At 73.5% G+C, this 27726-nt stretch overlaps 1 protein-coding gene across 8 annotated transcripts; it reads left to right on the top strand.

Annotated features, from left to right (window-relative positions):
• The first annotated feature begins 274 nt into the window (after positions 1-274).
• On the top strand, positions 275-27726 carry LOC142404008 (microtubule-actin cross-linking factor 1, isoforms 6/7-like). Of its 8 annotated transcripts, none has more exons than XM_075490406.1 (39): positions 275-413; positions 1320-1449; positions 8747-8917; positions 9106-9272; positions 10311-10470; positions 10692-10776; positions 11260-11501; positions 11759-11878; positions 12074-12181; positions 12326-12544; positions 12833-13036; positions 13119-13350; positions 13509-13735; positions 13826-13948; positions 14545-14646; positions 15269-15370; positions 15922-16077; positions 16438-16593; positions 17431-17628; positions 17720-17848; positions 18130-18300; positions 18404-18559; positions 18868-19074; positions 19306-19425; positions 19772-19941; positions 20290-20449; positions 20751-20948; positions 21584-21709; positions 21960-22103; positions 23193-23381; positions 23825-23939; positions 24029-24195; positions 24638-24800; positions 25066-25220; positions 25304-25378; positions 25788-25905; positions 26173-26360; positions 26442-26562; positions 26812-27726. In XM_075490406.1, exons 1-39 carry the CDS (start codon positions 301-303, stop codon positions 26856-26858), a joined length of 5934 nt encoding a protein of 1977 aa, XP_075346521.1. In that variant the 5' UTR covers positions 275-300; the 3' UTR covers positions 26859-27726. The 8 variants fall into 8 exon arrangements, with proteins under 8 accessions (XP_075346521.1, XP_075346516.1, XP_075346515.1 ...); XM_075490401.1 differs by lacking the exon at positions 275-413 and adding an exon at positions 7526-8124 and having other exon boundaries at positions 1354-1449; XM_075490400.1 differs by lacking the exons at positions 275-413; positions 1320-1449 and adding exons at positions 5450-5556; positions 7526-8124.

The raw sequence follows: 27726 nt of genomic DNA, 5'->3' as shown, positions 1-27726 counted from the left end.
TGCTGCGGGAGCCACCGCATCGAGCGGTGCTCGTCCCAGCCGAGGAGACCGAGACGAGCAGAGCCAAAACCCACGCGTACCGGCAACGGCTGGCACGCGACGGCTGCAAGGCTGGAGCGGAGGACGGTGGCTGGGGGTCCTGGCCAGGGGTGCTCTGCCCTGGCTGGTGAGGATGGGCCGGCAGCTGCGGGGAGGGCAGTCCCTGGGGGGGACACAGCGACAGCCCGAGATGTCTGCGCCGGTGTGCCGGGGGGGCTGGCGCAGCCCGGTCCTCCTGCCCCTCTGCCAGGTCCCCACACCATGTCCACGCCTGTCCCTCTGCTCTCCTTGCAGAAGCGCTGTGCTGCGGATGACGCTGCTCCCTCCGGAAAGAGCGTGGAGGGGTCGTTGCCGGACGGGGAGGAGATGGAGAGGTACGGGCCGCTGGGCACAGCGTGACGAGCCGAGGCGCCTCGTTGGGACGGGTCAGGGCTGGGGTCTGCACGTGCATGCGTGGGCATCTGCACCACAGTGATGGGAGCTGGGGCGAATCCTGCACCGCCCCGGGGGCCTGCGTCTGCTGTCGGGACGGGGAGGGTGCGGGTCAGCAGGAAACGTCCCCCCGGGGCGAGCGGGGATGGGACCAGGTGCAGCCGCGAGCGCTGGGTGCGGGCGAGGGGAGCTGGGGGCCATGGGGGTGGTGCTGGGTTTATCTCGCCCACAGCAATGACTCGGGGAGAGGCGCTGGCAGCGAACCCGGATGAGGCCGTCAGCCCCGGGAGCGCTCCCCTTGCGGGGCGTCCCCTGCCGAGGGGCACGTGGGGCTGGGGACGGCTCAGGGGACGCCTGCCCGGCGGTGCGCAGGGACGGGCGCTGGGCAAGGCGGGGGCAGATGCGGCTGAGCGGGCACCGGCCACGCCGGCGGGCTGCGATGTGAGGCCGGTCGTGGGGAGCGGAGCCTGCGAGGGGTGCCTGGAGTCTCCTGGGAGCGGAGCCGCGGAGCTCCTGCGCCCGCCCTGGCGTCCGCACCGGCTGGCCGGTCGAGTGCGTGGGGTGCTCATGGGTGGGGTCGCCTTCGGGATCCTTATGTCCCTGGCCCACTGGTCCCCAGGCTCGTAGAGCCACCCTCTCCCCAGAGCAGCGCAGGTTGCTGCGGGCAGAGAGGTGCCGGCAGCCCCGGGCACCGCTTCGTCCCTCTCCCCGGCACGAGCAGCCGAGGGGGTCCCGGGCAGGGGTGGCCCTTGGCAGGGGTCTGGGCAGGGCAGGCGGCAGAGGTGCCAGGCAGCGGAGGTGGTGGCTGTGCAGCCGCGCAGCCCGGCGTGTCCCTGCTCTCTCCGCAGAGCGTGGCGGCGGGGCGAGCGGACGGAGCGGAGGCTGGAAGTGCACGAGCAGCTGCTGGCCCTGCGGCACTGGCTGGACGCTGTGGAGAAGAGGCTGCCCGCCCTGCCGGAGCCCGGCCCAGCCCTGCAGGTAACGGGCTCACCCGTGGGCGCGCGGCAGCCGGCAGAACCGCTCAGAGCCAGGCAGGACCCAGCCCACGTCTCCACCGAGGCGGGTGAGGTCTTGGTCCCTGAAAGGGAGGATGCTGCCTGGCCACGGCCGGCTGGGACACCCTTCGGCACGGCCCCGCAAACCTGCTGGTGACGCGCACGGGCCGGGCAGGGTCCCCCGTCCCCGGGCCCTGCTCCCCGGCCCGACAGTGCTCGCCCGGTCTGTGGCCCAGGCGTCCCCTGCTGACACCACCATCGCTGCCGTGGGCTCGCGGCCTGCTGTACCCGGGGCCCTGCCGGTACTTGTGGCCTCGCTGCCTCGGAGCCCCGCTGGTGGCAGGGCCACCTTCCGCTCCGGGCTCAGCCGTGTCCCACGGCACTGCTGCCCAGGTGGGGTGTGCAGCCATGCACGGGATGTGCAGCCGTGCAATGTGTGCAGCCGTGCATGGGGTGTGCAGCTGTGCAAGGTGTGCGCCGCCGTGCACGGGGTGTGTGCAGCCATGCACAGGGTGTGCAGCCGTGCAAGGTGTGCAGCTGTGCACGTGGTGTGCAGCCATGCACAGGGTGTGCAGCCGTGCAAGGTGTGCAGCCATGCACGTGGTGTGCAGCCGTGCAAGGTGTGTGCAGCCGTGCAAGGTGTGCGCAGCCATGCACGAGGTGTGCGCAGCCATGCACAGGGTGCGCAGCCATGCACGGGGTGTGCAGCCGTGCAAGGTGTGCAGCCGTGCAAGGTCTGTGCAGCCATGCAAAGTGTGTGCAGCTGTGCACGAGGTGTGTGCAGCCGTGCATGAGGTGTGCAGCCATGCACAGGGTGTGCAGCCATGCACGGGGTGTGCAGCCGTGCAAGGTGTGCAGCTGTGCACGTGGTGTGCAGCTGTGCAAGGTGTGCGCAGCCGTGCAAGGTGTGCGCAGCCATGCACGAGGTGTGCACAGCCATGCACAGGGTGTGCAGCCGTGCAAGGTGTGCAGCCGTGCATGAGGTGTGCAGCTGTGCAAGGTGTGTGCAGCCGTGCACGAGGTGCGCGCAGCCGTGCACGGGGTGCACAGCCGTGCACGGGGGGTGTGCAGCCGTGCACGGGGTGTGCAGCCGTGCAAGGTGTGCAGCTGCGCAAGGTGTGTGCAGCCGTGCACGAGGTGTGCGAAGCCGTGCATGAGGTGTGCAGCCATGCACGGGGTGTGCAGCCGTGCAAGGTGTGTGCAGCTGTGCATGAGGTGTGCACAGCCATGCACAGGGTGTGCAGCCGCGCACAGGGTGTGCGGCCATGTACGTGGTGTGCAGCCGTGCAAGGTGTGTGCCGCCGTGCATGAGGTGTGCACAGCCATGCACAGGGTGTGCAGCCGTGCATGAGGTGTGCAGCCATGCAAGATGTGTACAGCCGTGCATGGGGTGTACAGCCGTGCATGGGGTGTGCAGCCATGCAAGGTGTGCGCAGCTGTGCATGAGGTGTGCACAGCCGTGCACATGGTGTGCAGCCATGCACGGGATGTGTACAGCCATGCACAGGGTGTGCAGCCGTGCAAGGTGTGCGCAGCCGTGCACGAGGTGTGCGCAGCCATGCAGAGGATGTGCAGCCGTTCATGGGGTGTGCCGCCGTGCAAGGTGTGCGCAGCCATGCACGGGGTGTGCAGCCACGCGGGGGGCGTCCCCCTGCCCGGGGACGTGCAGCGCTGTCCCCGCGGCCCAGACCCCGTCTGCGCCCCTGCCTGGAGCCGCAGGGCGGCACCGGGTCCTTCCGCCAGCCCCGGCCGGCGCAGGCCGCCAGCTCCCGCCCCCCGGCGGCAGGGCTGCCCCGGCCGGCCCCTCCTCGCCGCCCTGGAACGGTCGCTCGGCGGCTCCTTTTGTTCCGGGCCTGGCCGGCGCACGGGCTCCCTCCGCACACATGGCAGCACAAACTGAAAGGGCCATTCATCGCGGCCCCGGCGCAGACAAAGCCGGGGCCGAGGGGAAACCCGCCCGGCTCCCGGGATCTGAGGCTGCGGGTTCCAGCCGACTGCTCCAGCCCGGTGCCCCGCGCCGGGCTCCCTCTGTCCGGGGCACCCGCGCCACCCCCAGCCCGGTACCTGGGGCTGCCGAGCGCGCCGGGCGAGCTGCCGGCGGGCGCCTGGGACGGGAGGCGGCGAGTCGCTCCACCGAAGGAGCCGGCTCGGTGCCCCCTGCCCGGCCCCCGCCGCGCGGGGCCCCGGCCGGCTGCCGTGGGGCTGCCCGGGGTGCCCCGGCAGTGCGGCGGCTGGGCTGGGGGTCCCCAGGCTCGTGCGTGCTCCCCGTGGGGCAGCGGGGAGGAGGGCGGCGGCTGCGCCGCTGGAGGTGGGGGACTGAGCTGTGGGGCTCGGGGCGGCAGCGGGGGGAGCGGCCCCCCAGGCCAGCCCCGCTGTGCGGTGCTCAGCGGAGCTGCGTTTCCCCCGGCGCAGCCCGGGTGCTCGGCACCGCCGGCCAGGCCCAGCCCCGCCGGGTTGGCCCGGTTCAGCTGGGGATGCCCAGAGCACCCAGGGGAGTCCGTGCCTCAGCAGGGCACCCACGCACGCACACAGCGCTGGGTGCTGAGCTCCTTGCTGCCGGCAGCGGGAAGGCGCTGGAGCCGAGCAGGGAAGACGACGCGGTGCCACAGGAGAGCCTGGGATATGCTAATTCCCTGCAGCGTCTCCGGCAGCCGAGCAGACAAAGCCCCCGGCCCCTCCGCCCGCTGCTTTCAGGAGAGCCCAAGGGAGCCCCATCCATCAGTGCGGCGTGACGCTCCTTGCAGCGGCCCCCAGACTCCCCGGGGCCCAGCGAGGGGCACCCGCTCCTTTGTGTGGGGCAGGACCCCCCGCCCCGGCGGGCCTCTCGCTGGCTGTGGGGCCGCTGTGCCGGAGCTGGGTCCAGGCAGGCTGAGGATGGGGCTCGCACCACGCGCGCCACGGGCAGGAGCAGCCCCCCCACCCTGGCACCTCCGGCAGCTCCTTGCCCCCCCCAGCCCCTCGTGCACCCGGGGCAGAGGCAGGAGGGGGTCCCTGAGCTCCAGGCCTGGAGGACCCCGGCTGTCCGGCGAGGCGGGCGGTGGCCTTTGCAGTAGCATCTCTGCAGCCCGGCCCAGCCGCCCCATCCCTGCCCTGCTCTGCCGAGCCCGGCCGAGGACACCCCGCACCGGCAAAGCAGCCGGGCAGCGGGCCGTGCCCCTTCTGCGACCACGGCAGCCCGCTGCGGCCCTGGCTGGCAGCGCCGTGATCCGGGGGGCTGGAGCCGGGGTGGGGGGTCAGCGCAGCCCGGAGGGGCTGTTTTGCCGTGGGGCTGTTTTGCCGTGGGGCTGTGCCACCGTCGGCTTGTGCCACCGTCGGCCTGTGCCGCCGTGGGGCTGTGCCACTGTGGGGCTGCGGGTGCAGGCACGCAGGGGACGCAGTGCGTGCACGGGTCCGGGACAGGCACAGCCAGGGTGAGGGACGGATCCTCGCCCCCCGAGCCATGCCGGTGCCGGTGCCGGTGCCGGTGGCGGTGCCGGTGCCGGAGCAGGTGCGGCGGTGGCAGGTGCGGGGGGCGCGGGGCCGCTCCCGGGGGCAGGGCCGCGCGGGGCGGGCGGTGGGAACGGCGCTGCTCCCCTCCCCCTGCCCGGGATGGCTGCGAGTCCCCGGGGGTTTCCCCGGTAACGGCGCCGTTCAGCGCGCAAGGAGTTAACGCGGGCGGTCGCATTGTATCAGCGGGGGGTGCGCGGGGTCAGCCGAGCCGCGCCGAGCCGCGCCGAGCCGCGCCGAGCCGAGCCGTGCTGGAGGGTCCCGCCCGCTCGCCCGCCCGCTGCCGCCGGCGGGGCCGCCCCGTCCCGTCCCCCCGCACCGCCCGGCCGCGGGGCGAGGCGCACAAAGGCAGCGGCGGGGCCGGGGCGGGCGATGCCCGGGCGGCGGTAACGGGGGCCGAGCCCCGCTCCGCTCCGCCGCCCCGCGCGGGCCGGGCCGGGCCGCCCCCCGCGTCCCCGCGCGTCCCCGCGCGCCCCGGCTCCGCCCGCCCGGGGGGCTCGGCCCCCGCCATGGCCCGGCGGCGCGGCGGGTAGCGGGGGCGGCGGAGCCCCCCCCCCCCGGCCCGGCCCGGCCCGGCCCCATGGACGCCCGCGTCCGCCGAGGGGTGAGTGCCGGGAGAGCCCGGGGCGGCTGCGGTTGCGTGTCCGTGCCCGCGCCCGCGGACCCCGCGCGGGGGGGAGCCGAGGGCCGGCGGCGAGACCGCGGGGGTGCGCGGGGGCTGCGGGCAGGGCTGCGGGCAGGGCACCCCGGGGGCTGCGGGCAGGGCACCCCGGCCGCTTGCCTGCGCTGCCTGCGCTGCCTGCCCGCCGCGGGGCAGCCCGTGCGGGGGCAGCCGTGCGGGTCCCCGCGGCCGGGGCCGGCCGCCCGCGGGGGAGAGGCCGGTGGTCCCCGGGAGCGTGCGGTGCTGGCGCGGGGTCTCCCCGAATGCCCCCGGCCTCGCCCGCCTGCTGGCCCTGCCGTGGCCCCTCCACGCGTGCTGACCCGTGGGAGCCCGTCCGCGCGGGTGGAGCGGGGGGTGACGGGGACGCCGCGCGCCGCTGTGCGTGGGGCTGCGCGGCCTCCGGGCGCGCGTGTCAGGCGCGGCCGCGTGCAAGCGTGCACGGCGGCCCGGGGCTCGAGGACCGTGCCCGCGGCGCGTGCTGCGGTTCTCGTGCGGGGGCTCGGTGCGCGCGTGCTGCCCGGAGGCGCTCGGGGTGCGCGGCTGCCGCGGATGCGCGTACGCGTGCGCTCCTGTTGCGCGTGTGCGCAGCCGGCGTGGGCGTTTGCGTGTCGCGCGTAGCCGCGTTGGTGCGGGCGCGCAGCGGCGTGGGGCCTCTGCCCGCCGCTCGGTGTGCGGCGGCGGTGCGTGGCTGGCAGAGCGGGGCGTGCAGCGCGGTGCCCGTGCGTGTGCAGTGCGGTCCCGCCGCGCTGTGGGCGCTCGAGTGGAGCGTGCGCGCGCGTGGAGAGTGTGTGCCCGCTGCACGGCTCCTTGGTGGGTGCCCGCAGCACCCGGGCCCGTGCCGGGGGTGGGATGCCCACCCGGAGGGTTGTGAGCAGAGGGGCCCGTGGGGCGAGGGGGTGCGCGTGCAGGCAGACCCCCGGCCTGTGGGGGGTCTGTCAGCGCACCGACCCGGGGTGGGTGGGTGCAAACGAGCGTGTGCCTGTGCAAGCCTGCCGTGCGTGTGTGCGGGAGGGCCGGGCGCGGGGGCTGGGCGCAGGCAGCGGCGGGGCTGGGTGCAGGCAGCGGTGCATCTGGGTGCAGGCAGCGGCGGGGCTGGGTGCAGGCAGCGGCGGGGCTGGGTGCAGGCAGCGGTGCATCTGGGTGCAGGCAGCGGCGGGGCTGGGTGCAGGCAGCGGTGCATCTGGGTGCAGGCAGCGGCGGGGCTGGGTGCAGGCAGCACTGCGGCTGCGACGGGGCTCTGGCGGGGGGCTGGTGTGGGAGGGTCCTGCCGGGTGGCGCGGGGGATTTATGGCTGCAGCAGGCGGGCAGGGCCGGCAGGGTGGGGAGGCTGCCTGCCTGCCTGCCTGCCTGCCTGCCGGGTGGGTGCTCCCAGACGGATGGCCCCCAGCCCCGCTCCCCCCAGCAGATCCCCGGGCCGCCTTTGTCAGGCCCTGCAGACAGATGGCTCCGCTGGCCTCCGAGTTAATCTAATGGCACAAAGCGATGCCGGCCGGCCGGGAGCATCTGCTTGTCTGCCGGGTGCCCTGCGCTGCCTCCCGGTACCCTTCATTTACATGTCTGTTAACGAGGCGCGCGCCTGCCGGTGCAGGGACACGCGCCCCGCGCGCTGCCAGCGAGGGGTGGCATCGCCACCAATCCGTTGGGGTCCCCTACCTCCGCTCGGCCCTCGGTGACGACCAGTGCCTCGTCCCTCCCCGTCCCCAGGGCCCCGGCTCTAAGCAGTCCTTTGCTCGGGGGGGCTGGGACCCCCCAAAGCCCGTGCAGGAATTTGGGCAGCACCAGCAGCTGCCCAGGGCAGAGGCGCAGCCGGGAGCGGGGGCAGGAGAGGGGGGCCCTGGGCGCAGGACGGGGTCCGGGCGCCGAGCAGCCTCGCGGTGGCTCTGATAACGCGCGTCCTCCTGGCTTGTTTCAGGCCGGGATCTGAGGCGGGGGCCTGGCGCCCGTGCCCGTGCCATGGGGAACTCGGTGAGCCGGCCCAGCTGCCTGGGCGAGAAGAGCCGGCGGTCGGAGGAGCTCCTCCGGGAGCCGCAGCTCCGGGACCTGGGGCTGGACGTGGGGCAGCCACCTGGCAGGAACATCGCAGAGGCCTGGCCGGGGCTGCCGGAGAAGCCGCAGCCGGTGGAGAACGGCTGGAGCCCGGTGCCCGGTGGTGTCCGGAGCCGTCCGGGCAGCCCCGTGCTGAAGCGCAGCCAGTCGGAGGTGGCGGTGCAGAACGGGAGCATGGCCTGCGTCCCGCTCAAGGGGCAGGGGCAGGCGGGGGGCGCAGCCTGGACCCCCCCCCGGGCCAGCGCCCCCCGGAGCGCCTGGTCCTGGAAACCCGTCACCACCCGGGAGGTGACGGAGGTGACGGAGGTGACCGAGACCATCGTGACGGAGATCGTGGAGGTGACCGAGTACCCGGCCGGCGAGAAGGGCGGGGAGCCCCTGGTCACCCGGACGGTCACGGTGCTGACGGAGCATGCGGGGGAGCTCGCAGCTGGTGGCTGCTCTGGACAGACGGACGCCGCAGAGGTGACTGCCAGGCAGAGACCCTCGCTGCGGAAGACGCTGTGCCGGCCCCACGCCGTGGTCCGGCCCCAGCAGGGCTGCTCTGCCGGCATGGTTGTCTCCGCAAGCGAGTCTCGGACTTTGTCTGCCTTGACCGTGGCTCGCGTGGGGCCACGCGCTCCCGCTGCCCTCCTGCGCTGCCGGGGCCTGCGCCCCGTGCGCCGGCTGGTGTGCGCAGCCTGCGGTGCCCCTGCACGGGCAGGGCTGGGGTGCTCCCGCCGGTTGGGGTGCTCCCCATGGCTGGCGGGGGCTCGACCCTGCCCTGCGCGTGCTGCGTGTCTGGAGGGGCTCTGAGCGGCGCGGGGTGCTCCCGGGGTGCGCAGCCCCTGCTTTGGGGAGCTCTGCAGGCAGCGCCCGGTCCTTCAGCCCCGAGGAGGAGCGTGGGTCTGTGGAGAGCCCATCCCGGCAGAGCCTGGCCGATGGGGCGAGCAGGGGATGCGGGGGAGCACCTGGGCCGGGCCGGGTGCCTCCGTCCCCGGCATCGCCTCCCGGACAGGGCATGGTGGGGAGGGGTGCGCCCCAGGCCCACGGCTGCCCCACGGCTGCCCCCCGCCCGCCTGGGCGGCTCAGCCACCTCTCTCCCCAGGTGTCCCCGCGGGCTGTCCCCGTCCTGGAGGAGGCGGCGGGCACGGAGCGAGCCCAGGACACGCTGGAGAGCCTGCTGGCCTGGGTGGCGGACATGGAAGAGCTGGTGAGCAACCAGAAGCCGCCCTCGGCGGAGGTGAAGGTGGCGAAGGCCCAGCTGGAGGAGCAGAAGGTCAGCAGATCTGGGCTGGCGCGTCCCACCCACGCCGCTCATCGGCCGGGGATTAGGGGGCTGGGGGGGCCAGGGGCAGAGCGGCCGTCCCAGGGCTGCCGACTCTCTGCCCGTGGCGCCGGGCTGTGCCGAGGTGGCGTGGGAGGGAGGGGGTCTGTGGCACAGCGCCGTGCCCCACTGCCTTGCAGCTCCTGAAGCGGCTGCTGGAGGAGCGGAGGCCGCGGGTGGAGCTCGTCCTGCAGGACAGACCTGCGCCGCTGGCGCACGGCTCCGGCACCACGGCGCCCGAGGGGAGCGGCAGCCTCTCCGGCCTCGGGGAGAAGTGGGGCAAGCTGATGCAGGAGGCTGAAGCCAGGTGGGTCAGGGCTGAGACCCTGGTCAGCCGGGTCGGCAGCTCCGTCCCCGCCCGCACAGGCTCTCCCAACAGCCGGCAGCAGGCTGCCGTGCCGCGACCCCCCCGCCGTCCCTTCGTGCAGCGGCAGCATGCCCTGCCCTGCTCGAGCCAGGGCTGCCCTGGCAGAGGGACCGTCCCCGTCCCCCGTGCCAGGGCTGCACCGTGCCCCACACACCGTGCTGCCTCCGGCCGTGTGCGGTGCAGGGTCGGTCCCTGCAGCCTCCCCGGGCGCTGCCGGCCGGGGACGCACCGTCGCCTCACTGCACCGCCTGGCCCTCCCCGCTGCCGGCAAGTGAGGGGCTTGGTCCGGAGAGGTTCAGGCAGGCATGGTGCAGAGCGGCAAGCGAGGCTCTTGCTTTGGGACAGTCTCTCGCCACATCTCTTCCCCTCTTCCTGGCCCTGGGGTCGGTGGGTCTGTGCCTCTGCGGCTGCTCCGGCACGAGGCCGCGGAGCACCGGGTCGAGAGCCGGCCCTTTGCCGCCAGCGGCAGGGGAGCTCGCCGGGGTCCCGCTGGGCCTGGAGCAGAGCAGCGCGGCCGCAGCGCGGCCGTGCCAGTGCCCAGCCTGCTTGGCAGGATGACGCTGGGGCAGGGGAGGTCCTGCCCTGCAGAGGACGGGCAGCCGATGGGTCACAGAGCAGGGCTGGGGCTGGCGCAGCCTGGCAGGGGCTGCCTCGTCCTGCATCCCCGTGTCCCCAGCCCTCGCCGGGACGAAGCGGGACCCTCAGCCCCGGGCACCTGCAGCCTGTCCTCGGGATGCTCCCAGCGCCGCCTGGGCTGGGCAGGGGATGCTGGCTTCCCCTCGCCCCTCGCGTTCGGGGTGGGGAGCTTTGGGGTGGGGAGCACAGGGCAGGGGGACCCCAGGTGTGGGAACTGGCCACCCAGCCCCGGAGGCGGGGGGAGAGGAGGGTTTTCCAGCCAGGACCTCGGTCTTGCACTTGCGAGGCCCCTGGGGCCGGGGGCTGTCACCCTCTCCGGCTCACCCAGCCTTCCCGGCGCAGGTACGGCCGCCTGGAGCGGATCCTGCCAGCGGCGCAGGGCTTCCAGGAGGCCGTGGACTCCTTCCAGGAGTGGCTCGGTGCCACGGAGCGGCAGTTGGCCCAGCTCTGGCACGCCAACGGCTGCGTCAGCCGCGTGCAGGATGCCCACCGGCAAACCCAGGTCGGGGCCGGGCTCGGCGCGGGGTGGGCTCGGGCATCTGCCGTGGCACGGGGCGGCCCGGCAGGCAGGGCGAGTGGGGCGCGGCGGGGCGGGGGGAGTCGTAAGCGGGGCCGTGGGGAGGGCTGGGGGTGGCGATGGGGACAGGGGGACACCCGTGGGGGCAGCAGGGACGGGAGGAGCGGCGTCCGCAGCAGGTGCTGCCACGAGAGCCTCTCACCCAGGCCCTCTGCGAGGAGATTCGCGGCCGGCTGGGAGAGCTGGACGGCACCCTGGAGAGCGGGCAGCGTGTCCTGGAGATGGTGACAGGCGAGTGGGGTTGGCTGGAAGCGGCGGCCGCAGGGTCGGGATCACGGGACGTGGGAGGGAACGAGCACAGAGCGCTGCCCTGGGCTGCGCCAGCACCGAGGGGACCCCCGGGCGCTGGGTGTCCTCGAGGCGCTCTGCTCCCCGCCGGTGGCTGCCAGCGGCCGTGGGAGCACGGCGTCGCGTGGCGGGGCGTGCAGCGTCCCGTCGGACGGAGAGGGGCCGGGGGAGAGCCTGGCCTGTGGGGATCGGGTCACTGTGGGGCAGGGTGCACTGGCAGCAGGGGGTGACCGGGGAGCTGAACGTCACCTCCGGAGGGGACAAGGGGCCAGAGCCGGGTCCAGAAGAAGCAGGAGAGGGGCAGGCACAGGGGAAGATCAGGACAGAGCGACCATCACGAGGGAGGGAAGGCGTCGGTGCGGCAGGTCCCCGGTGCCGGGGACGCCGGCCGCGGCAGCGCTGACGCCAGCTGCGGTGCTGCTGCAGGGGAGGAGGCCCAGCTGGCACAGGAGAAGATGGAGTCCCTGAGGATGCGGTATCTCATCGTGGGCCAGAGCAGTGCTGACACCGTGCACCGCCTGGGGCAGACCCTGGAGGCCTCGTCCCGCCTGGGCGCTGCCCAGGAGGACCTGGCGCTTTGGCTGGGCCGCATGGAGAAGGAGCTGGCCTCCTGGGACAGCCAGCACGGTGGCCAGGAGCCCCCAGTCAGCACGAGCGACAAGGAAAAGGTGCGGGACGCGGGGCTTTGGGGACCGTCACCCTCTGCCCCCTTCACCACTCCCCGGCCCCACGGCATCGCTGCCTGCAGCGGGAGATGGGGGGAGTCGGGTCTGGAGGGACGCGGCCGGACGGGACACGCGAGGCTGTGGCAGAAGGTCCCGCGGTAGCCAGCAGCAGATGCGCTGGGGCTCTGTGTCCCGAGGGGCCGTCGCGGTGCGCCTGCCCTCCCTGCCGGCAGGGCTGACGGCTCTGCTCTCCGCCGCAGTTCGAGCAGATCCTGGACTCCGAGCTCGCCCGCTTGGCTGGGCTCGGTGAGCGGCTGGAGGAGATCGGCTGGGTGCAGCTGGATGCCCAGGCCCTCTGCTCGCAGCTCTCCGATCAGAAGGTGGGTCTGCAGCGCTGCTCTGGGCTGGGGCGCGCCCCTCCGGTATCTGCACCCCAGAGGGGTGCCCGGAAGTCCCCGGGGACGCTGGCTCTGCGTCCCCGCTCTGCTGGGCTCCTGCACGGACACCCCGTCACGCGTGCGTGGACCTGCCGACGTCCCCGCGGGACCTGGCGCCCACGCGCCTCTGTCTTCCAGCTGCTCTCCGCTGAGATCCTGCACCACCGGGGACTGGTGGAGCGTCTGCTGGGGATCTCGGACCCGCTGCTCCGCTCCTGCCCCGAGCCCCTGCAGCGGCACCTCCAGGTGAGCGGCTGCGCCGGGGCTGCCCCTGTGGGTGCTGGGTGGGATGCTGCCGCAGCGGGGCTCGCCTGCGCCGGGGGACGGCCGTGCCCCGTGTCCCCGGCCCCGCGGCAGTGGGGCACCCCGGTGAGCCACCCATCTCCGCAGCCCTCCGTGCAGGCGCTGCGGGAGCGCACGGAGCAGCTCTTCCTGCGCAGCGGAGCCTGCGCCGTGCAGCTGGAGCACGCCCAGTCCCTGCTCGCCCAGTTCCGCGAGGCTCACGAGGAGCTGTTGCCTTGGCTGGAGGAGACGCGGGTCGTCGGAGTGCAGCTTTCCCCCAACGCCATCAGCTACGAGGCCTTCAAGGAACAGCAGGCGCTGCTGCAGGTGCGGGCAGGGTGGCCCCAGCCGGGGCACGGGGAGGGGAAGGCAGGGCCGTGCTGTACGACCCCGCCGGGTCGGGAGCAGGGAGGCGGTGGTGCAGCGTGCGGTCCGCAGCGGGACGGCAGGGGCACCGCTGCGGGCGCCGCTGGGCTGGGGCACGCAACGCGCACGAGCGCCGTCCGTCAGCAGCGGAGCCCAGGCGTGCGTGCGGGGTCCGGGGTGCGCTGCGGCTCGTCCCCACGCGCCCTGTCCCGGTCCCGAATGCGCCTACGGCCTTTCCTCTGCCCTCAGTGCCTGCGGGAGGCCATCGCGGAGCACCGGCCCCTGATGGGGAAGCTGCAGCGTGTCTCGGCGCAGCTGGTGGAGCTGAGTCCGGAGCAGGGCGCCCCGTTCCAGCAGCGCTGGCGGGAGGCGGAGGAGCAGTACCGCCACATCCGCGAGCGCGTGCGCCAGGCGGCTGCCCTGCTGGAGGACGCCCTGCCGCGTTACAGCCAGGTACGGGGCCGGCACCGGAGCGCTGGTGTCCCCCAGGGGTTCCCCTCGGGTGACCGGGCGGGTCCCCCTGCACCTTCCCCAGCTGACCGAGCGCATGGACTTGCTGCTGGAGTGCCTGGAGCGGCTGCAGAGCCGCCTGCAGAGCCAGCCCTCCGTCCGCGGCGACGCGGCCTACCTTCGGGAGCAGATCCGTGAGAACAGCCTGGCCCTGGGCGAGCTGGAGAAGCTGGGGGTGGCCCTGGAGAGCGTCCAGGCGCAGGGCAGCGAGCTGCTGGCCAGCATGCAGGCAGCAAACTCCAACGCTGCTGCCAGAGGTGCGGGCACGGCGGGGGGCGGACGCGGCCCCGCGGGCGGGCGGGCGGGCGGCGTCCCGGTGGGGCCGTCTCCCTGTCGGGGGCTGTGCCGGGGTGCCGGGTCCCTCGCGGCGCCCTCGGGGCCCTGGGCTGAGCCCCGTCCCTCTCGTGCCCCTCAGGGATCCAGGAGCGGACGGCCCAGCTGCTGTCCCAGTGGGGCTGCCTGCGGGGCCGCTGCCAGGAGCAGGAGCGCTGGCTGCGGGAGCTGCTGGCGCTGGCCGACCGCTTCTGGCACGGCCTCTCCGAGCTGGCCCTGACGCTGAGCGACACCCAGCAGCTGGTGCTGGGGCTGGAGGAGGCCGGTGGCGAGCCCGAGGCCATCCGCGCGCGGCTCCGCACCATGCAGGTATGGGGTGGGGAGGGGGCCCGGCGGGCAGCCCCGCGGCAGGGCCGGCCCCGCGGCACGGGCAGCGCCGAGCCCCTTCCCGGCCCGCAGGCGCTGCGGGAGGAGATTGACTCCCTGCAGGGCGAGCTGGACACGCTGGGCAGCCTGGGCGTGGAGCTGATGTCCTCCTGCGGGGACCCTGACAAGCCCGACGTCACCAAGAGCCTGGATGATGTGAGTGCCAGGGGGCGGGGGTCCGGCGAGGGACGGGGTCCGGCGAGGGACGGGGTCCTGGGGGCGTGGGGATGCTGCTCGCGGGGATGGGACGTCCCCAGAGCGGAGCTGCGGCCGGGCCCGGGGGGGGGCAGGCGTGCTCCCCAGACCCCGCGTCCCCGGGAGGTCCTGGGGCTGGGCTGGGTGGAGGGCGGCCATCCCGGGCTGGTGTCCCTGCGCCAGGGGCCGCGTGTCCGCCACGCCTCACACCCCGCACCGGTGCCCACCGTCCCTTGCCCCCCGCGGCAGCGCTGGCTGGCTCGTGCACCTGGTGCTGGTGCCCACCGACCCCACGTGGCGCTGCTGACCCTCGCACCCCCATCCCCGCACGGTGCCGCTGACTCCCGTGCCCTCACCCCCCCACGGTGCCGCCGACCCCCGTGCCCTGACCCTACGTGGTGCCGCTGACCCCCGCGCCCGGCCCCCCGCACGGTGCCGCTGACCCTCGTGCCCCAACCGGTGTTGCCGACCCTTGCGCCCCGGCCTCCCGCGCGGTGCCGCTGACCCCCGCGCCCGGCCCCCCGCACGGTGCCGCTGACCCTCGCGCCCTGCCGCAGCTCTACTCCTCCTGGCACAGCCTGAACAAGGTGTGGACGGAGCGGTACGCCCGCCTCGAGGAGCAGCTCCAGGCCTCCGTCAGCTACCAGGAGACCATGCAGGTGGGGTGCTGGCGGCCCGCTCGGGCAGACACCCCACACAGGGGCCTGCCCCCCATCTGCGTCACCCTCCCGTCCCTGCTCAGGAGGGGCCGTGGGGCCGCCGTGGCGGTCCCTGGGCGTGGCTAAAGGCAGGACCTGGCAGCGGGGCTGGCAGTGGGGCCGGCCGTGGGGCCGGCCGGGCAGCAGGGCTGTGCAGGGGTGCAGGACTATAGGGCTGCGGGGCTAGCTGGGCTACAGGGCCGTGATACTGCCTTGGGCGGGGGGCCGGCTGGGCTGGGGGCGGAAATGGGGCTGGCGAGGCTGTAGGACTGTAGGGCAGCGGGGCAGGGGGCAGCGGGGCCGGCCGCGCCCCTGTCCTGCCCCAGCGTGACGTGCCCGCATCGAGGTTCCCCTCGGTGGGGATGGGGTCGGAGCACCCTCCTGCCCTGTGCTCCGGCCCTCCCCGAGGACCACGGCAGGTCCCAGCCCCGCTCCTGGCCACGGGGCTACAGAGAGCAGGGGCGAGCGTGCCCGCGCCCCCAGGGACGCAGCTGTGCTGGCGTGCAGGGACACGGATGGGGACGGCGAGGGGGGCCTGGGCCCCCCCGCCCTCCCTGACCCCACGGCCCCCCTCTGTCCCCAGCGGCTGTTCGAGTGGCTGGACACGGCCGAGCTGCGCATCGCGGAGGAGTTCCTCGTTGGTGGGGACCTGGACATGGTGCAGCAGCAGCTGGCGGAGCTGAAGGTGGGCCGTGCTGCAGGATGGAGCCCCGCGCCCTGGGGTCCGGCAGGGGGGCAGCGGGGAGGGGCAGGCGGGGTGCTCGGGGCAGCAGCGGGACGAAAGCGTGGTACGTTGGACGGTGCTGGTTCCCCCACGGCACCCGCTCTTGGTGGGCGCTGAGCGGCCAAGTCCTGCCTGGGGTGGCCAAATCCTGCTCCCCCGAGGTGCCCCGAGCGGGCAGGGCTCCCTGCTCTCCACGAGGAGGAGCTCTGGGCCCCGGTGCCTGTGCCAAGCTGTGCCGTGCTGTGCTGTGCCACGCCAAACCACGCGGTGCGTGCCAGACCCAGCTGTGCCGTGCTGTGCTGTGCCACGCCAAACCATGCGGTGCGTGCCAGACCCAGCTCTGCCATGCCACGCCGTACCGTGCCACGCTGTGCTGTGCCAAACTACGCAGCATGTGCCAGACCCAGCTCTGCTGTGCCGTGCCGTGCCGTGCCATGCCGCCCCTGGTGGCACGGCAGACCCCCACCTCCACATGTGGGGCTGGGGGTTGCCCACTCACCACTGCCCCACAGGAGTTCAAGAGGGAGCTCTACCAGTGCAAGGTGGACGTGGAAAGCCTGCGGCACCAGGCCGGCCTGGGGGGCGCGGGGCAGGGGGACCCCCCAGCCCCGCTCAGCGACTTCCGCCAGCGCTGGGACCGCCTGGAGGAGGAGATCGTCAGCCGCCAGGTAGGGAGGGGGCCCGGCCGGTGCGGGGGCAGTCCCGGGCACGGGGCAGGGCTGGGTGGGCGCTGCTGTCTGGGCACGGGGGCTCAGGGGCTGTGGGAGGCGGTGGTGGCACCGGGGCTGTCGGCGGGATCTGCCACCGGCACGAGGCCAGAGCCACGGCAGGGTGGGTGCTCGGGGTGCCACGTGGGTGCCGGGCGCGTGGCGCTGGGGGGACGTGGGGCCGCGGAGGCGCCGGACGCACGGTGCCCTGCGGCGCCTGGGGCACCGTGGGTGCGCGGGGCCGCGTGGGCGCTGGGCGCGTGGTCAGGGCTGCCGTTGCTCCTGCCAAACGGGTGCCCAATTCCGCCCTTGCCGGGGCAGCACCAGCTGGAGGCAGCTCTGCTGGGCCTGGGACAGTTCCAGCACCAGCTGGAGGAGCTGCTGCAGTGGCTGTCCCGCACCACCGAGCAGCTGCAGGGCCCGGTGCTGCTGCGCCTCGACCTGCAGAGCTGCGAGATCGAGCTGGCCAAGCACAAGGTGAGGGCGGCAGCGGGACGGGGCTGCCTGCGCGCCGTGCCCGGGCTGCCTGACTGCTGTCTTGAGCGTCGGCTGCCCGCTCTGACAGCCGGGCGTCCTCACGGGAACGTCCCCCGGGGGGGGACCTGGCGCAGTCCTGCTGTGTCCCGTTGCACGGGAGGTCCCGGTCGTGGTCCTCCTGCCGCGGGGCCGCATCCTGGCCGCCGGCTGCTGCCTGGCCCCTGCCGGGAGGTTCGGCAGCCCCTCCTCCCGGTGCTGCCATCGAGCCCTGGGGCGACGGCGGCTGGGTCGGGCAGACTGCGGCTTGGGGTGGGTGGCGTGAGAACGCGTCCCCTCCCGCGGTGATAGCATGGAAGGAATGAGCTGTCTCCACGCCTGCCGGGAGGCAGCTGGGGCCGCGGCCGGCCCAGAGCCGCTTCCCCTTGCCTGGGCACGCTCACGCCGTGTCTGATGCAGGTGAGGTGCTGTGAGGTGCTGGCCGGCCCTGGGGCCGGGGGGCTGCGCACAGGGGGCGGCCCCAGCCTCCTTTGTGCCCTGTCCCGGCAGCCTCCCTGCCACGGAGCAGCAAATTTGGTGCCTCGCACCTGCCCCATGCCACGCTGAGGACGAGAGCCAGGGTGCCGGCCCTGGGGCATCCCCGGGTGCCGTCCTCCCCCGGCGTGGCACTCCCCGGACCCCGGCCCTGCGGGGCTGCCAGGCGCTGCTGTGGCAGCGTTGATGTGGGCAGCAGAGGTGGCCTGGGCACCCGGGGCGAGGGGCTTCACATGGCGTAGCCGGCCGGGGACGTGGGGTGCCCCCGCCGGGGTGCCAGCTGTGACCGCGGCGCCCCGTCCCCAGGTGCTGAGGAACGACGTCATGTCCCATGCCCGCACGGTGCAGTCCGTCAATGAGGCTGGGCAGGGCTTGCTGCTCTCCAGCCTGGGGGAGAGCGTGGAGGGGCTCCAGCGCAGCCTGCAGCAGCTCAACCAGCGCTGGGACCTGGTGCAGAGCGAGACCGAGAGCCGCCAGCTGGAGCTGGAGAACAACCTCAGCCAGGTACGGGGCACTGTGCGCCGCCCGCGTGCCGGGGCTGCCGGCCGCGGCTGCCGCTGGCAGGGGCAGCGCTGAGCCCCCGTGCTGCCCGCAGGTGCAGGACATCACGCTGGAGATCACGGAGCTGCTGCAGTGGCTGGAGCAGGTGGAGCTGCAGCTCTTCTTCTCCAGGCCAGCGTGGGGCCACCCGGACACCACCAAAGAGAACCTCACCGCGCACCTGGTGAGCACCGGGGCTGTGCCGGCCCCCCCGCTGCAGGGCCGTCCCCGAGTGTCCCTTGCGGGTTGCATGTGTGCCCCAAATCCGCCCCTCTCTGCACCGAGATGCCGGGACCCTTCTCTGCCTTCTCCCCTCCCTGAGCAGGCAGAGCCCCCCCGTGCCCCGCCCCTGCCCCCTCCAGATCCACGGGGACAGAGCGGGAGCCCTCCCCGTCCCCGTTCCTGTCCCTGTCCCCATCCCCCTGTGGGGCAGTGACCCCAGGGCTCCCTGCGGCCTCTCGGCAGGAGCTATGCAAGGAGATGGAGTCCAAGCAGGAGGCGTACAGCGGCGTGCGGGAGCGGCTGCAGCGGCTGCTGGCCTCCTGCCGCGCTGGCCGGCCCTGCAGCACCGAGCACAGCCTCCGCATCCTGGAGCAGAAGTGGGAGAGCGTCCATGCCGAGGCCCAGGAGAGGAAGGTGTGCGGGGCAGGGGCGTGCTGCCCACCGGGGGTGCCGACCCTGCCCCAGCTCCGGGGGCTGCGGGTGCCCGTCCCCATCAGCGCCTCCCCCCTGCCCGCAGGAGCGCCTGGCCGAGGGGCTGACGGTCACCACCGAGTTTCACGGCACCGTGCAGGAGCTGCTGCGCTGGGTGGCTCACGCGGAGGAGCTCCTCGGCTCCCCCGCACCGCCCAGCTTCGTCCTGGACACCGTCACCGCGCAGATCCAGGAGCACAAGGCAAGCGCGGGCTGAGCCGGCGCGGCGCCCTCCCGCCCGCTGCCCGCGTGTGCCCCCACGCCAGCCGGCAGCACGCCCCGGAGCCGGGGCTGGTTCCGCGGGGCTGGGGTCTGCCTGGAGCGGTCCTGTGCGGCAGCGGCAGCGGTGCTGGCAGGGGAGGTCTCCCCTGGGCTGCCAGCGGGATGTCTCTCCCTGCAGCGGCGGACCGAGTCGGCTCTGCGCCCCGTCCCGGCGCGGGCTGCGCTCGGAGGCTCCGCTCCTGCCCCGGGGCCATCCGCGCGCCCCCAGCTGCCTCCGCTCTCCCGCAGGCCCTGGTGAAGGAGGCGAACGCCCACGGGGAGAAGCTCAGCGGCCTGGAGGCTGTTGCGTCTCGCTTGAAGGACTTCAGCAGGAAGCAGGATGGTGCCGTCATCCAGAACCTGGTGCTGACAGCCAGGGAGCGGCTGGGCAAGGTGCTGCAGCGGACGTCGGAGCGAGGGGCGGCGCTGGAGGAGGCCCGCAAGCGCACCAAGCAGGTACTCGGCCGCGGTGCCAGGGGACGCGGGTCTTGCCGGGAGCTGTGCCGGTGCACAGGCCGCGCGGCTCCAGCACGGGGACCGTGCCGCGCTGGCCCGTGGTTTGCGCCACGGAGGCGCACGGGCCGTGCAGCCCTGTCGCGTGGCTGCTGTGGCTCGTCGTCCAGGTCGCGCCGGCCCCTGCTTTGCAGGCGAGGCCTCCCCCACGCGCCCCCCTCCCCTCCCTTCCAGTTCAGCGAGTCCCGGCGGCTGCTCCTGGACTGGATGGACGAGGTGGAGCAGAGCTTGGAGGTGCCGCAGGACACTGCCACGAGCCAGGAGGAGATCAAGTGCCAGCTGGCTGAGCACAAGGTGGGGGGCCTGCCCCGCTCCCCAGCCCTGTGGAGAGGGGGGTCCCAGCAGGGGCGGCTGCCCAGCCACGGGCAGTGGGGAGCAGAGCTGGGGGGCTGGGGCGTGCCAGGGGAGGGGACTCCCCAGCTCCCAGCGGGACGGCAGTGCCCCGACGCACTCGGTGCCCTGGCAGTCGGACGCCTTTCCAGGGCCGCCTCTGCAGAGACCTGGGGCGGGGGGAGCCCCCAGCCAAGGGGCATCGGCACCCCAAGCTGCCCCGCGGCACTCGGGGAGGCGGGGGTCTCCCCGCGGCCCGCCTGCACCCACGTCCTGGGGGTCCGGGCGGGCTCACCCCCTCTGCCCGCAGGCTTTCCAGAAGGTGCTGCGCTTGAAGCGGCCGGTGTATGAGGCCACGCTGCGGAGCGGGCGGGCGCTGCGGGAGAGAGCCCGGCTCCCCGAGGACCTGCAGCCGCTGGAGGAGCTGCTGGGGGAGCTGAAGGAGCGCTGGGACGTGCTGTGCAGCCGGGCTGTGGAGAGGTGAGGCTGGGACGGGATGGGACGGGACGGGATGGGACGGGACGGGGTGGGGTGGGGTGGGGTGGGGTGGGATGCCTGTGCTCTGCTTGCCATGCGGGTCCCAGGTCGGGGGGCATGGCTCTGCCCTTCCTCCCTGGGCATCCCGCTCCCTGCTTTGGGACCCCCTGTCCCAGCTCCACGGGGCTCTGGCTCCTGGGGGTGCAGCCGGGGTCTGTCCCCAGCCATAGCCAAGCTCAGGCACTTACAGCCGCGCTGCCGGGCTCCCCGTGGGGTGGCCGTTCCTTGCACCGTGGGAGTGAGCCCCTGCACCTGGGCGCTGCTGGGCATTGCCTGCGCCCTTCCTCGCAGGCAGCACAAGCTGGAGGAGAACCTGCTCTTCTCGGGCAAGTTCACGGACGCGCTGCAGGCCCTCATGGACTGGCTGTACCGGGCTGAGCCACAACTCAGTGAGGATGTGCCTGTTGGAGGGGACCGGGACCTGGTCGGTGACCTCATGGACAAGCACAAGGTGGGTGTCCCCAGCCGGGCGGGGAGGTCCCTGCCCTGTGTCGGGCCCTGGGGAGCCCCGGGCTCTGCACCGGCCCTGCCCACCCTCCATCCCGGGGCAGGACGGGAGCCAGGCGCAGGATGGGGCTTTGCCCGCCGGCGCAGCCCCCACTGTACTGGAGCCTACGCTCCCAGTCCCTGGGGCAGCGCTGGGGTGCCCGGCATACCCCACTGCTGCAAGGGGGCCCTGCACAGTAGCGGGGGCCAGGCAGGGTGCTGGGACCCCCCCCGGCGTTTCCCACCCCCTCCTGCCCTCTCTCCAGGTCTTCCAGAAGGAGCTGGGCAAGCGAGCCAGCTGCATCAAGATGCTGAAGCGCTCGGTGCGGGACCTGACCCGCGGCAGCAGCAGCGTCGACTCCCAGTGGCTGCAGAAGCAGATGGAGGAGCTGAGCACCCGCTGGGACCTGGTCTGCAAGCTCTCCGTCTCCAAGCAGGCCCGGCTGGAGGCTGCGCTCCGGCAGGTGAGAGCCGGGCGAGCCGGGGGGGGCTGGCGGGGGGGGCAGCAGCCGGCCCAGGGCCTCCCCGGGTGGGAAGCTGGGGTCTGCAGGCGGTGCGTCTTTGCGGGAAGGCTCTGCAGGCGGCCACGGGCGTGTGGGGAGCCCAGGGCTGCGTGTGGCTGCGCTGCAGGGTGCTGCGTGGGGTGCCTGGGCTCTGTGGGTGGCCGCGCGTTGCAGGGCGCTGCGTGGGGCTGTGGGGCTCCGTGTGGCCGTGTCGCAAGGCGCCGTGGCCGGGTGCCAGGCCGGGTGCTGCAGCCGCCCGTTGCAGGTGTGCCCGCGTGCGGGGTGCCGGGGGCGGGATGCCCGTGTGCGTTGCAGGGTGCTCTGCCCGACGGGGAGGTACTGATGGGGCTCAGGGGAAATTGTGTCCCAGGTCTCAAGCTGGGGCGAGGAGCATCCTCTCTGCCCTGCTGTGGGGCTTGAGCTGGGCTGGCAGCAGCTCCTGCGGGGGCCTGGAGCTGCGCCGGGTGCTTGCGTGGCCCCGGGCAGGAGCGGCAGCTGCAGGGCTCGGGGTCTGGCCAGGGCGGGCTGAGGGGGCCGGGACTGGGGGCTGCGGCCATGGGGTGGGTGCTGAGCAGGTCCCCGGCTGTCCGTGGCAGGCAGAGGAGTTTCACACCCTGGTGCACTCCTTCCTGGGTCGCCTCTCCGAGTCAGAGAAAACCCTCAAGTATGGTGTCTTCCCCGAGGAGGAGCTGGCCGTGCAGGAGTGCCAGAACCAGCTGCAGGTCGGTGCCTGTCCCTGCCAGCCCCACCCGCCCCCGCCAGCCCCTGCCTCCAGGGTGGCTCCTGAGAGATTTGGGGTCCCAAGCACCCCATGCAAAGACAGCCATGCTCAGCGGCCGCGCTCGCTCCCCCCAGCGTCATTCCCCCACTGCACGCCCGGCCGGCTGGAGGCTGGTCCCTGGGGCGCTGGGCTGCGCAGCGGGGTGCGGGGGGCTGAGACCCGGCAGTACCGCTGTCCGTTCGCTCCCCCAGGAGCTGATGAAGTCCCTGCAGTGTCAGCAGCTGGAGCTAGAGTGTATCACCTCACTGGGGGAGGAGATCCTCTCCACCTGCCACCCGGACTCCGTCATCACCATCAAATCCTGGGTCACGGTCGTCAAGAGCCGCTTCCAGGAGGTGAGCCGGGTGCCCCTTCTCCATCCCTCCCCGGGCACGGAGCAGATCTGCACCCGCGCCCGGGACGAGCACGGCCCCATGTCTTTCCCACTGCCAGTGCCTCTTTGGCGCAGCGCTCCTGACCGCAGCGCAGGGAGCTGGGGGTGCTCGGCTCCATCCCCGGCCGACGCAGGCAGTCTTGGTCTTGCCAGTGACCGGACAGCCCTGACTCAGCTCCTCCTGCACAGACCTGGCCCTCCGTGAGCCACCGGGACACACCGCCCCGGCCAGTCCTGGCCATCCCCTCGCTCCCACCCCTGCCCCCCATCCTGGCCCATGCAGGGGGTCACTCGCGGCCTCTCTGGTCCCACCCGGATGGTGGTGACTCACTCCACACGTGAGGTGGGAGATGCCATGCGGTCCAGGCTCGGAGGCTCCCTGGCACTGTGGGTTTGCAGGCAAGAGCGCTCCCGCTCCCCGCTCTCCCTGAAGGGGTCCAATGGGTTCGGCCGAGCCTTCACCCCCATCTGCACAAAGCCCTTAGTGAGCTCTAGAGGTCTTCGGTGTCTGATCCGGATCTGCTGCGGGGTCCTGCCACCCTTGGGACTGCCCTCCTCGGCCGCTCGCCCCAGATAGCAAGGATGCGGCACGGCCCCGCTGCCAGGGCAGCCAGCACGCCCGCAGCGGTGCACACCGGGGTACTGGCACATTCAGCCGCTGCCCACGGGGACAGATCGAGGACCGGTGCTCGAAGTGCAGCACCCAGGAGCTGCAAAGGCCCCTCGGCACACGAGCGGCCAGAGGCTGGGTGGCACGTCGGCCACCCAGCGGGAACTTGGTCCTGCCCCGTGGTCACAGGTGGGCCGTGGAGTCCCCACCTCCCTGCCCCATGTTCCTGCCCCATAGTCATTAGGGCTGCTGGCCAGGGGTCCGTGCGCCTGCCCCATGGCAGGGATGGGCCGCGGCTCCCCGTGCAGAGACTCGTCCCCCTGAACCAGCGGCCCTGTGGTGCCTGGTCGGGGCCGCAGGCACCGGGGTCTGCAGCGGGGCAGCCAGCCCCGTGCCCCCCTGCCAGCCCTCGTGGCCCAGCTCCTCTCGTCGTGCCCACAGGTGCTGAGCTGGGCCCAGCAGCAGGGCGAGCGGCTGCAGGCACAGACAGCCAGCCTCGCGGCCGAGCGGGAGGAGATGGCCCAGCTCATCGACTGGATCACGGCCGCCGAGGAGGCACTGAGCCTGCGGGACCAGGAGCCACTGCCAGAGGAGGCCGAGCAGCTGGAGGAGCTCAATGCCCAGCACACGGTGAGGGACCCTGAGCCCAGCTCCCCCCCCCCGCAGGGGGCCGTGCTGTCCCCCCCGCCCTGCCCGGTCCCAGGCGAGCGCTCGACCTGACCGAGGACTTTCGGGTGCTCCAGGCTGAGGCCGTGGGTACAGCTCGAGCACGCAGCAGCGACGCAGCAGCACCTTTCACGCACACCAGCAGCTGCAGCCCGAGCCCACCGGGTCTGCTGCACGGGCTGCTGGTGCAGGAGGGTCCCGGGGAGGGGGGCAGCAGGGCTGGTCTGCGGGTGGCCGTGCTCCCGGCTTTAGCCCCCTGCCCCAGCTGTGCCGGCACGGTGGCGGGCCATGCCTGGGGGCCCTGCTGGTGCCGCTGGCGGGTACTCAGTGCCGGCACGGTGGCGAGCCATGCCTGGGGGCCCTGCTGGTGCCGCTGGCGGGTACTCAGTGCCGGCACTCTGTGGCAGGTGTTCATGGAGGAGCTGAACCGCAAGCAGCCCGACGTGGAGAAGGTCACCAAGAGCTGCAAACGGAAGTTGGCCGTGGAGCTGGGCCCGCCGGCTGCCCGCCGGCTGGCCACACGTAAGGGCCCCCATTGCCCCTTGCGCCGCACTGCGCCGTGCCGCGGGACCCCCGGCTGTGCCCTCACTGCCTGTCTCCGCGGGCTGCAGGGCGCCGCAGCACGGGGAAGGCACAGGGCGCGCCGGTGGTGCCGCTCGGGGGGCTGGAGCCCCAGACGCCCCTCATGGCCCAGCTCCTGCACCGCTGGCAGCAGCTCTGGCTTCTGGCCCTGGACCGGCAGTACCGGCTGGAGACGGCCATGCAGCGCCTGCGAGAGGTAGGGGCAGCCCCGGTGGTGCCGTGGCCCCGAGGGGTGCGGGCAGCTCGCCTCGCCTTCTGTCAGTGGGAGCCCCTGGCCCTGGGTCGGAGGTGGATGGGGACGGTCCCCAGGGGTCCGCGGCACGGAGCAGGCAGTGCCCGGGAGCCTTCCCAGACCCCGTCCCTGCATCCGGGAGTCCCCGCGCATCCCCGCGGGCAGGGCTGGGTGCACCCCAACAGCCAAGAGCTGGTGTGGCTCCCCTTGCGACCCAGAGCTGGGGGTCCTGGGCAGAGACCCCTTTGCCAGCCTCAGCAGGGTCAGGACTGGGAGCGGGCTGGCTGCACGGCAGCCGGGCTGAGCCCGACCGTGGGGCAAAGCGCGGTCACCCAGGCTGATGCGGTGGGGGGGCCGGGGGGGGCTTTCCTGCCGGCGTGTTAATTCCCGTCTGTGCCTCTCTGAGCTGGAGGAGTTTGCTCACTTTGACTTCGGGGTCTGGAGAAAGCGTTACATGCAGTGGATCAGCCAAATGAAGTCCCGTGTCCTGGATGTTTTCCGAGGCATCGACAGGGACCAGGACGGGCGCATCAGCCAGCGGGAGTTCATCGAGAGCGTCCTCTCCTCCAGTGAGCGCCCCCGGGGCTGGGCTGGGGTGGGATCCTGGGGCGGGCTCCCGGGGCGGGCGCACCCCACAGGGCTTCCCCTCCCCTGAGAGCCGGGGGAAGGGCGCTTCGGGGAGAGGTGGGGCAGTGCTAGGGGAGATGGGGAGGGACAGGGTCTGCCAGCTGGGATCCCCCTCGGAAGGGGGCCAGGGTTTGGTGCCGGCACCGGCTGGCCTCGGAGCAGGGGCGCACAGGGCACGGCGGGCTGAGGGTCCCTTTCCCTCCCCAGAGTTCCCCACCAACGTCTTGGAGATGAACGCAGTGGCGAGCATCTTTGACATGAATGGCGACGGCTTCATCGACTACTACGAGTTCGTCAGCACCCTGCACCCCAACCGGGACCCGCTGCGCCGGACCGCCGACGCCGACCAGATCCAGGATGAGGTACGGCAGGGGGGCTGTGGCGGCTGGGGCCGGGCAGGGCGGGGGGCCCCACTGTGGGTCTGAGCCGAGCGTGCCATCCCCAGGTGAACAGGCAAGTGGCCCAGTGCAACTGTGCCAAGCGCTTCCAGGTGGAGCAGATCAGCGCCAACAGGTACCGGGTAAGTGTCGACCCGCACCGCTGCCGCCACCTCCTGCCCTGCCGCTGCGGCCAGCAGCCCCCGTTCCCCAGCCCGGGGTCCCGGGCTTGCTCCGACAGCTGTGCACAGCCTGCACCGTGCAGAGGTCCCGCAGCTCCCCGTGCGCTGTGGCTCCCTGCCCCAGGCCCTTTGCGGTGGCAGGGAGAGGGCACGTCCCCGTGTCTTGCGGCATTGCTGGCCCCAGATGCTGCATGCCGTGGCACGGCAGGGAGGGCAGTGCTGGCGGGGATGGAGGGGCTGCAGGGGACCTGATGGCCTGGTGATGGGCAGATCTGGGTGCTGGTACCTGCTCTGGCACCCCCTCCCCGGCTCCCAGCCCTCCCGAACCCCCCTGGTCCCCGTCTTGCCCTGACATCCCTCTCCCCCTCAGTTCGGGGAGTCCCAGCAGCTGCGGATGGTGCGGATCCTGCGCAGCACCCTGATGGTGCGGGTCGGCGGGGGCTGGATCGCGCTGGACGAGTTCCTGGTGAAGAACGACCCCTGCAGAGGTGGGTATGGACCTCCCACGCCGGGCGCTGGGCACGGGGCACCCGCGGCTCTGCGGCCGAGAGGATCTGCAGTGGCCTGAGCCAGGAGAGCCCCGGCTTTGGTGGGGTAGGCGTCCCTGTGCCCGGGCGCGATGCCTGCGGGGCCACGAGGGCCGGTTGTGCCCATGTGGGACGCAGCCCACCAGGCTCCACAGGGTCTTGCACTGCCTGGCCCGGGGCCGCGGGACCCCCAGCGCCAGCCCCACTCACCGCCTCTGCTGTCCCCAGTGAAGGGAAGGACCAACCTGAAGATCAACGAGAAGTACCTGTCCCCAGACGCCTTTGGGGCTGCCGCGGCCAAGTGTGCGGGGAACCAGTCGGCCCCCTCCTCCAAAGTGCTGTCCCCCAGCCGCTCCAACTCCAGCCTCAGCCTCTACAGCAGTGCCTCGGCCCCCAGCAGCCCCCTGGCCAGGAAGGTAAGGGCTGGGGAGCCCCCCCCCAGAAGCCCCGACCCCCCCAGCCTGACTTCCGCCGGTGCTGACCCTCTCCCTCCCCAGTCGGTGCTGCGGAGGACGCGCTCCGGAGACCGGTGCCCCCGCTCCCGCGGCTCCCTGCTACCTGACGGAGCTGAGCTGCAGTTCACCGCAGCCGAGGAGAGCCTGGCCGTGGCACCCCCAGGTGAGGGCCGTGCCGCTGCGGGGGGTCCCCTGCCCGCCCCAGGCAGCCTGCTGCAGGCTGCGCCCTGCCTGCCCCGTGGGGCAGGGGGCTGGGGGCCTGGGGGGGGCCCGGCAGGGCTGGGGATGCATGGAGGAGCCGGAGTCGGTGGGGTGGTGTGGGGCAGGGCAGCGGGGCTGTCCCCCGGCCCTAGGATCACCGGTGCAGGGGTGCAGGAGAGCGCGCCGCTCCAGCCCCTCCGCGCCCTTGCAGAGCCGCCCGAAGGGTCCCCCCCGGAGCGCTGCAGCCCCTGCCGCTGAGCACCCCCAGCCGCCCGCCCTGCGCCCAGCACCCTCGGCCGGCCCCACTCAGGACTCTCCTCCCCGGCGGCTGCCCGCCCCGAGGCCGGAGGATGGCAAAGCCGCGGCCGTGCACCGCGCGGGTCTCCGGCCCAGCGCTGCGGCCCCCCAAGTGGGTGCCCACCGGCAAGGGCTGAGCTGTCTGTCCGTCACCGATCCCGCTGGGCCTGGCCCCAGCAGATATGCAAGCATCCCCCGACACATACACCAAACCGCCCCCAGGCTCTGGCCGGCACGGCCCCCTGCCCCACCGCCCCACCAGGCAGTGCTGGGGGGGGCCGAGCCCCGGTGCCCCGCTCCGGGCGCCCGGGGCGGCTGCAGGCTGCTGGGAGCATCCCGCTGCTGTAGGGTCAGCCAGGGCCGCGGCAGCCGGACACCCCTAGGCTGGGCCCTACCCCTCTCCCCCAGGCTCCTGTGCCGCTGGGGGGGCTGCCGGCGCCCCGGGCATTTGGCAGTGCTGGCGGGGCCCCCCATCCTGCTGCCCGAAGCCTGGCGGGAGGTGGCTGGGCTCAGTACCTGGGCACCGGGGCCCCTCACCGGATGCAGAGCCCCGTTTCTGGTGCTAACCCTCACCCCTTGGGCCTTCGGTGTGTGCATATGGGGCCCTGGCTACAGCTCCCCCCTGCCCCGGCGGGGCTGGGGCTGCCACGGGTGGGGGGGTCCCTCGCGCCCGCGCCCCCATCCCGCCTGCAGCACCCGCGGGCGGCAGGACCCCTGCCCTGCTGACGCATGCTCACGTCACCCCGCTAACCGGACAGCAGTAGAGCTGAATGTAACCCTGGCTGGGCACGGCCCTGTCAGCCACAATAAAGAGTAGGTTTCTTTTTCT

The sequence above is a fragment of the Mycteria americana genome, unplaced genomic scaffold (assembly GCF_035582795.1).
Source record: "Mycteria americana isolate JAX WOST 10 ecotype Jacksonville Zoo and Gardens unplaced genomic scaffold, USCA_MyAme_1.0 Scaffold_53, whole genome shotgun sequence".
NCBI lineage: Eukaryota > Metazoa > Chordata > Aves > Ciconiiformes > Ciconiidae > Mycteria > Mycteria americana.
Note: the sequence above shows the minus strand (reverse complement) of the source record. Positions and strands in the feature narration are given on the sequence as shown.

Coding starts and splice junctions, on each gene's coding strand:
- LOC142404008 (XM_075490401.1), top strand. CDS start 7,567: ATGGGGAACTCGGTGAGCCGGCCCAGCTGCCTGGGCGAGAAGAGCCGG. Junction 17,629..17,719: donor TGGAGAACAACCTCAGCCAG/GTACGGGGCACT, acceptor TGCTGCCCGCAG/GTGCAGGACATCACGCTGGA. Junction 25,906..26,172: donor GAAGAACGACCCCTGCAGAG/GTGGGTATGGAC, acceptor TGCTGTCCCCAG/TGAAGGGAAGGACCAACCTG.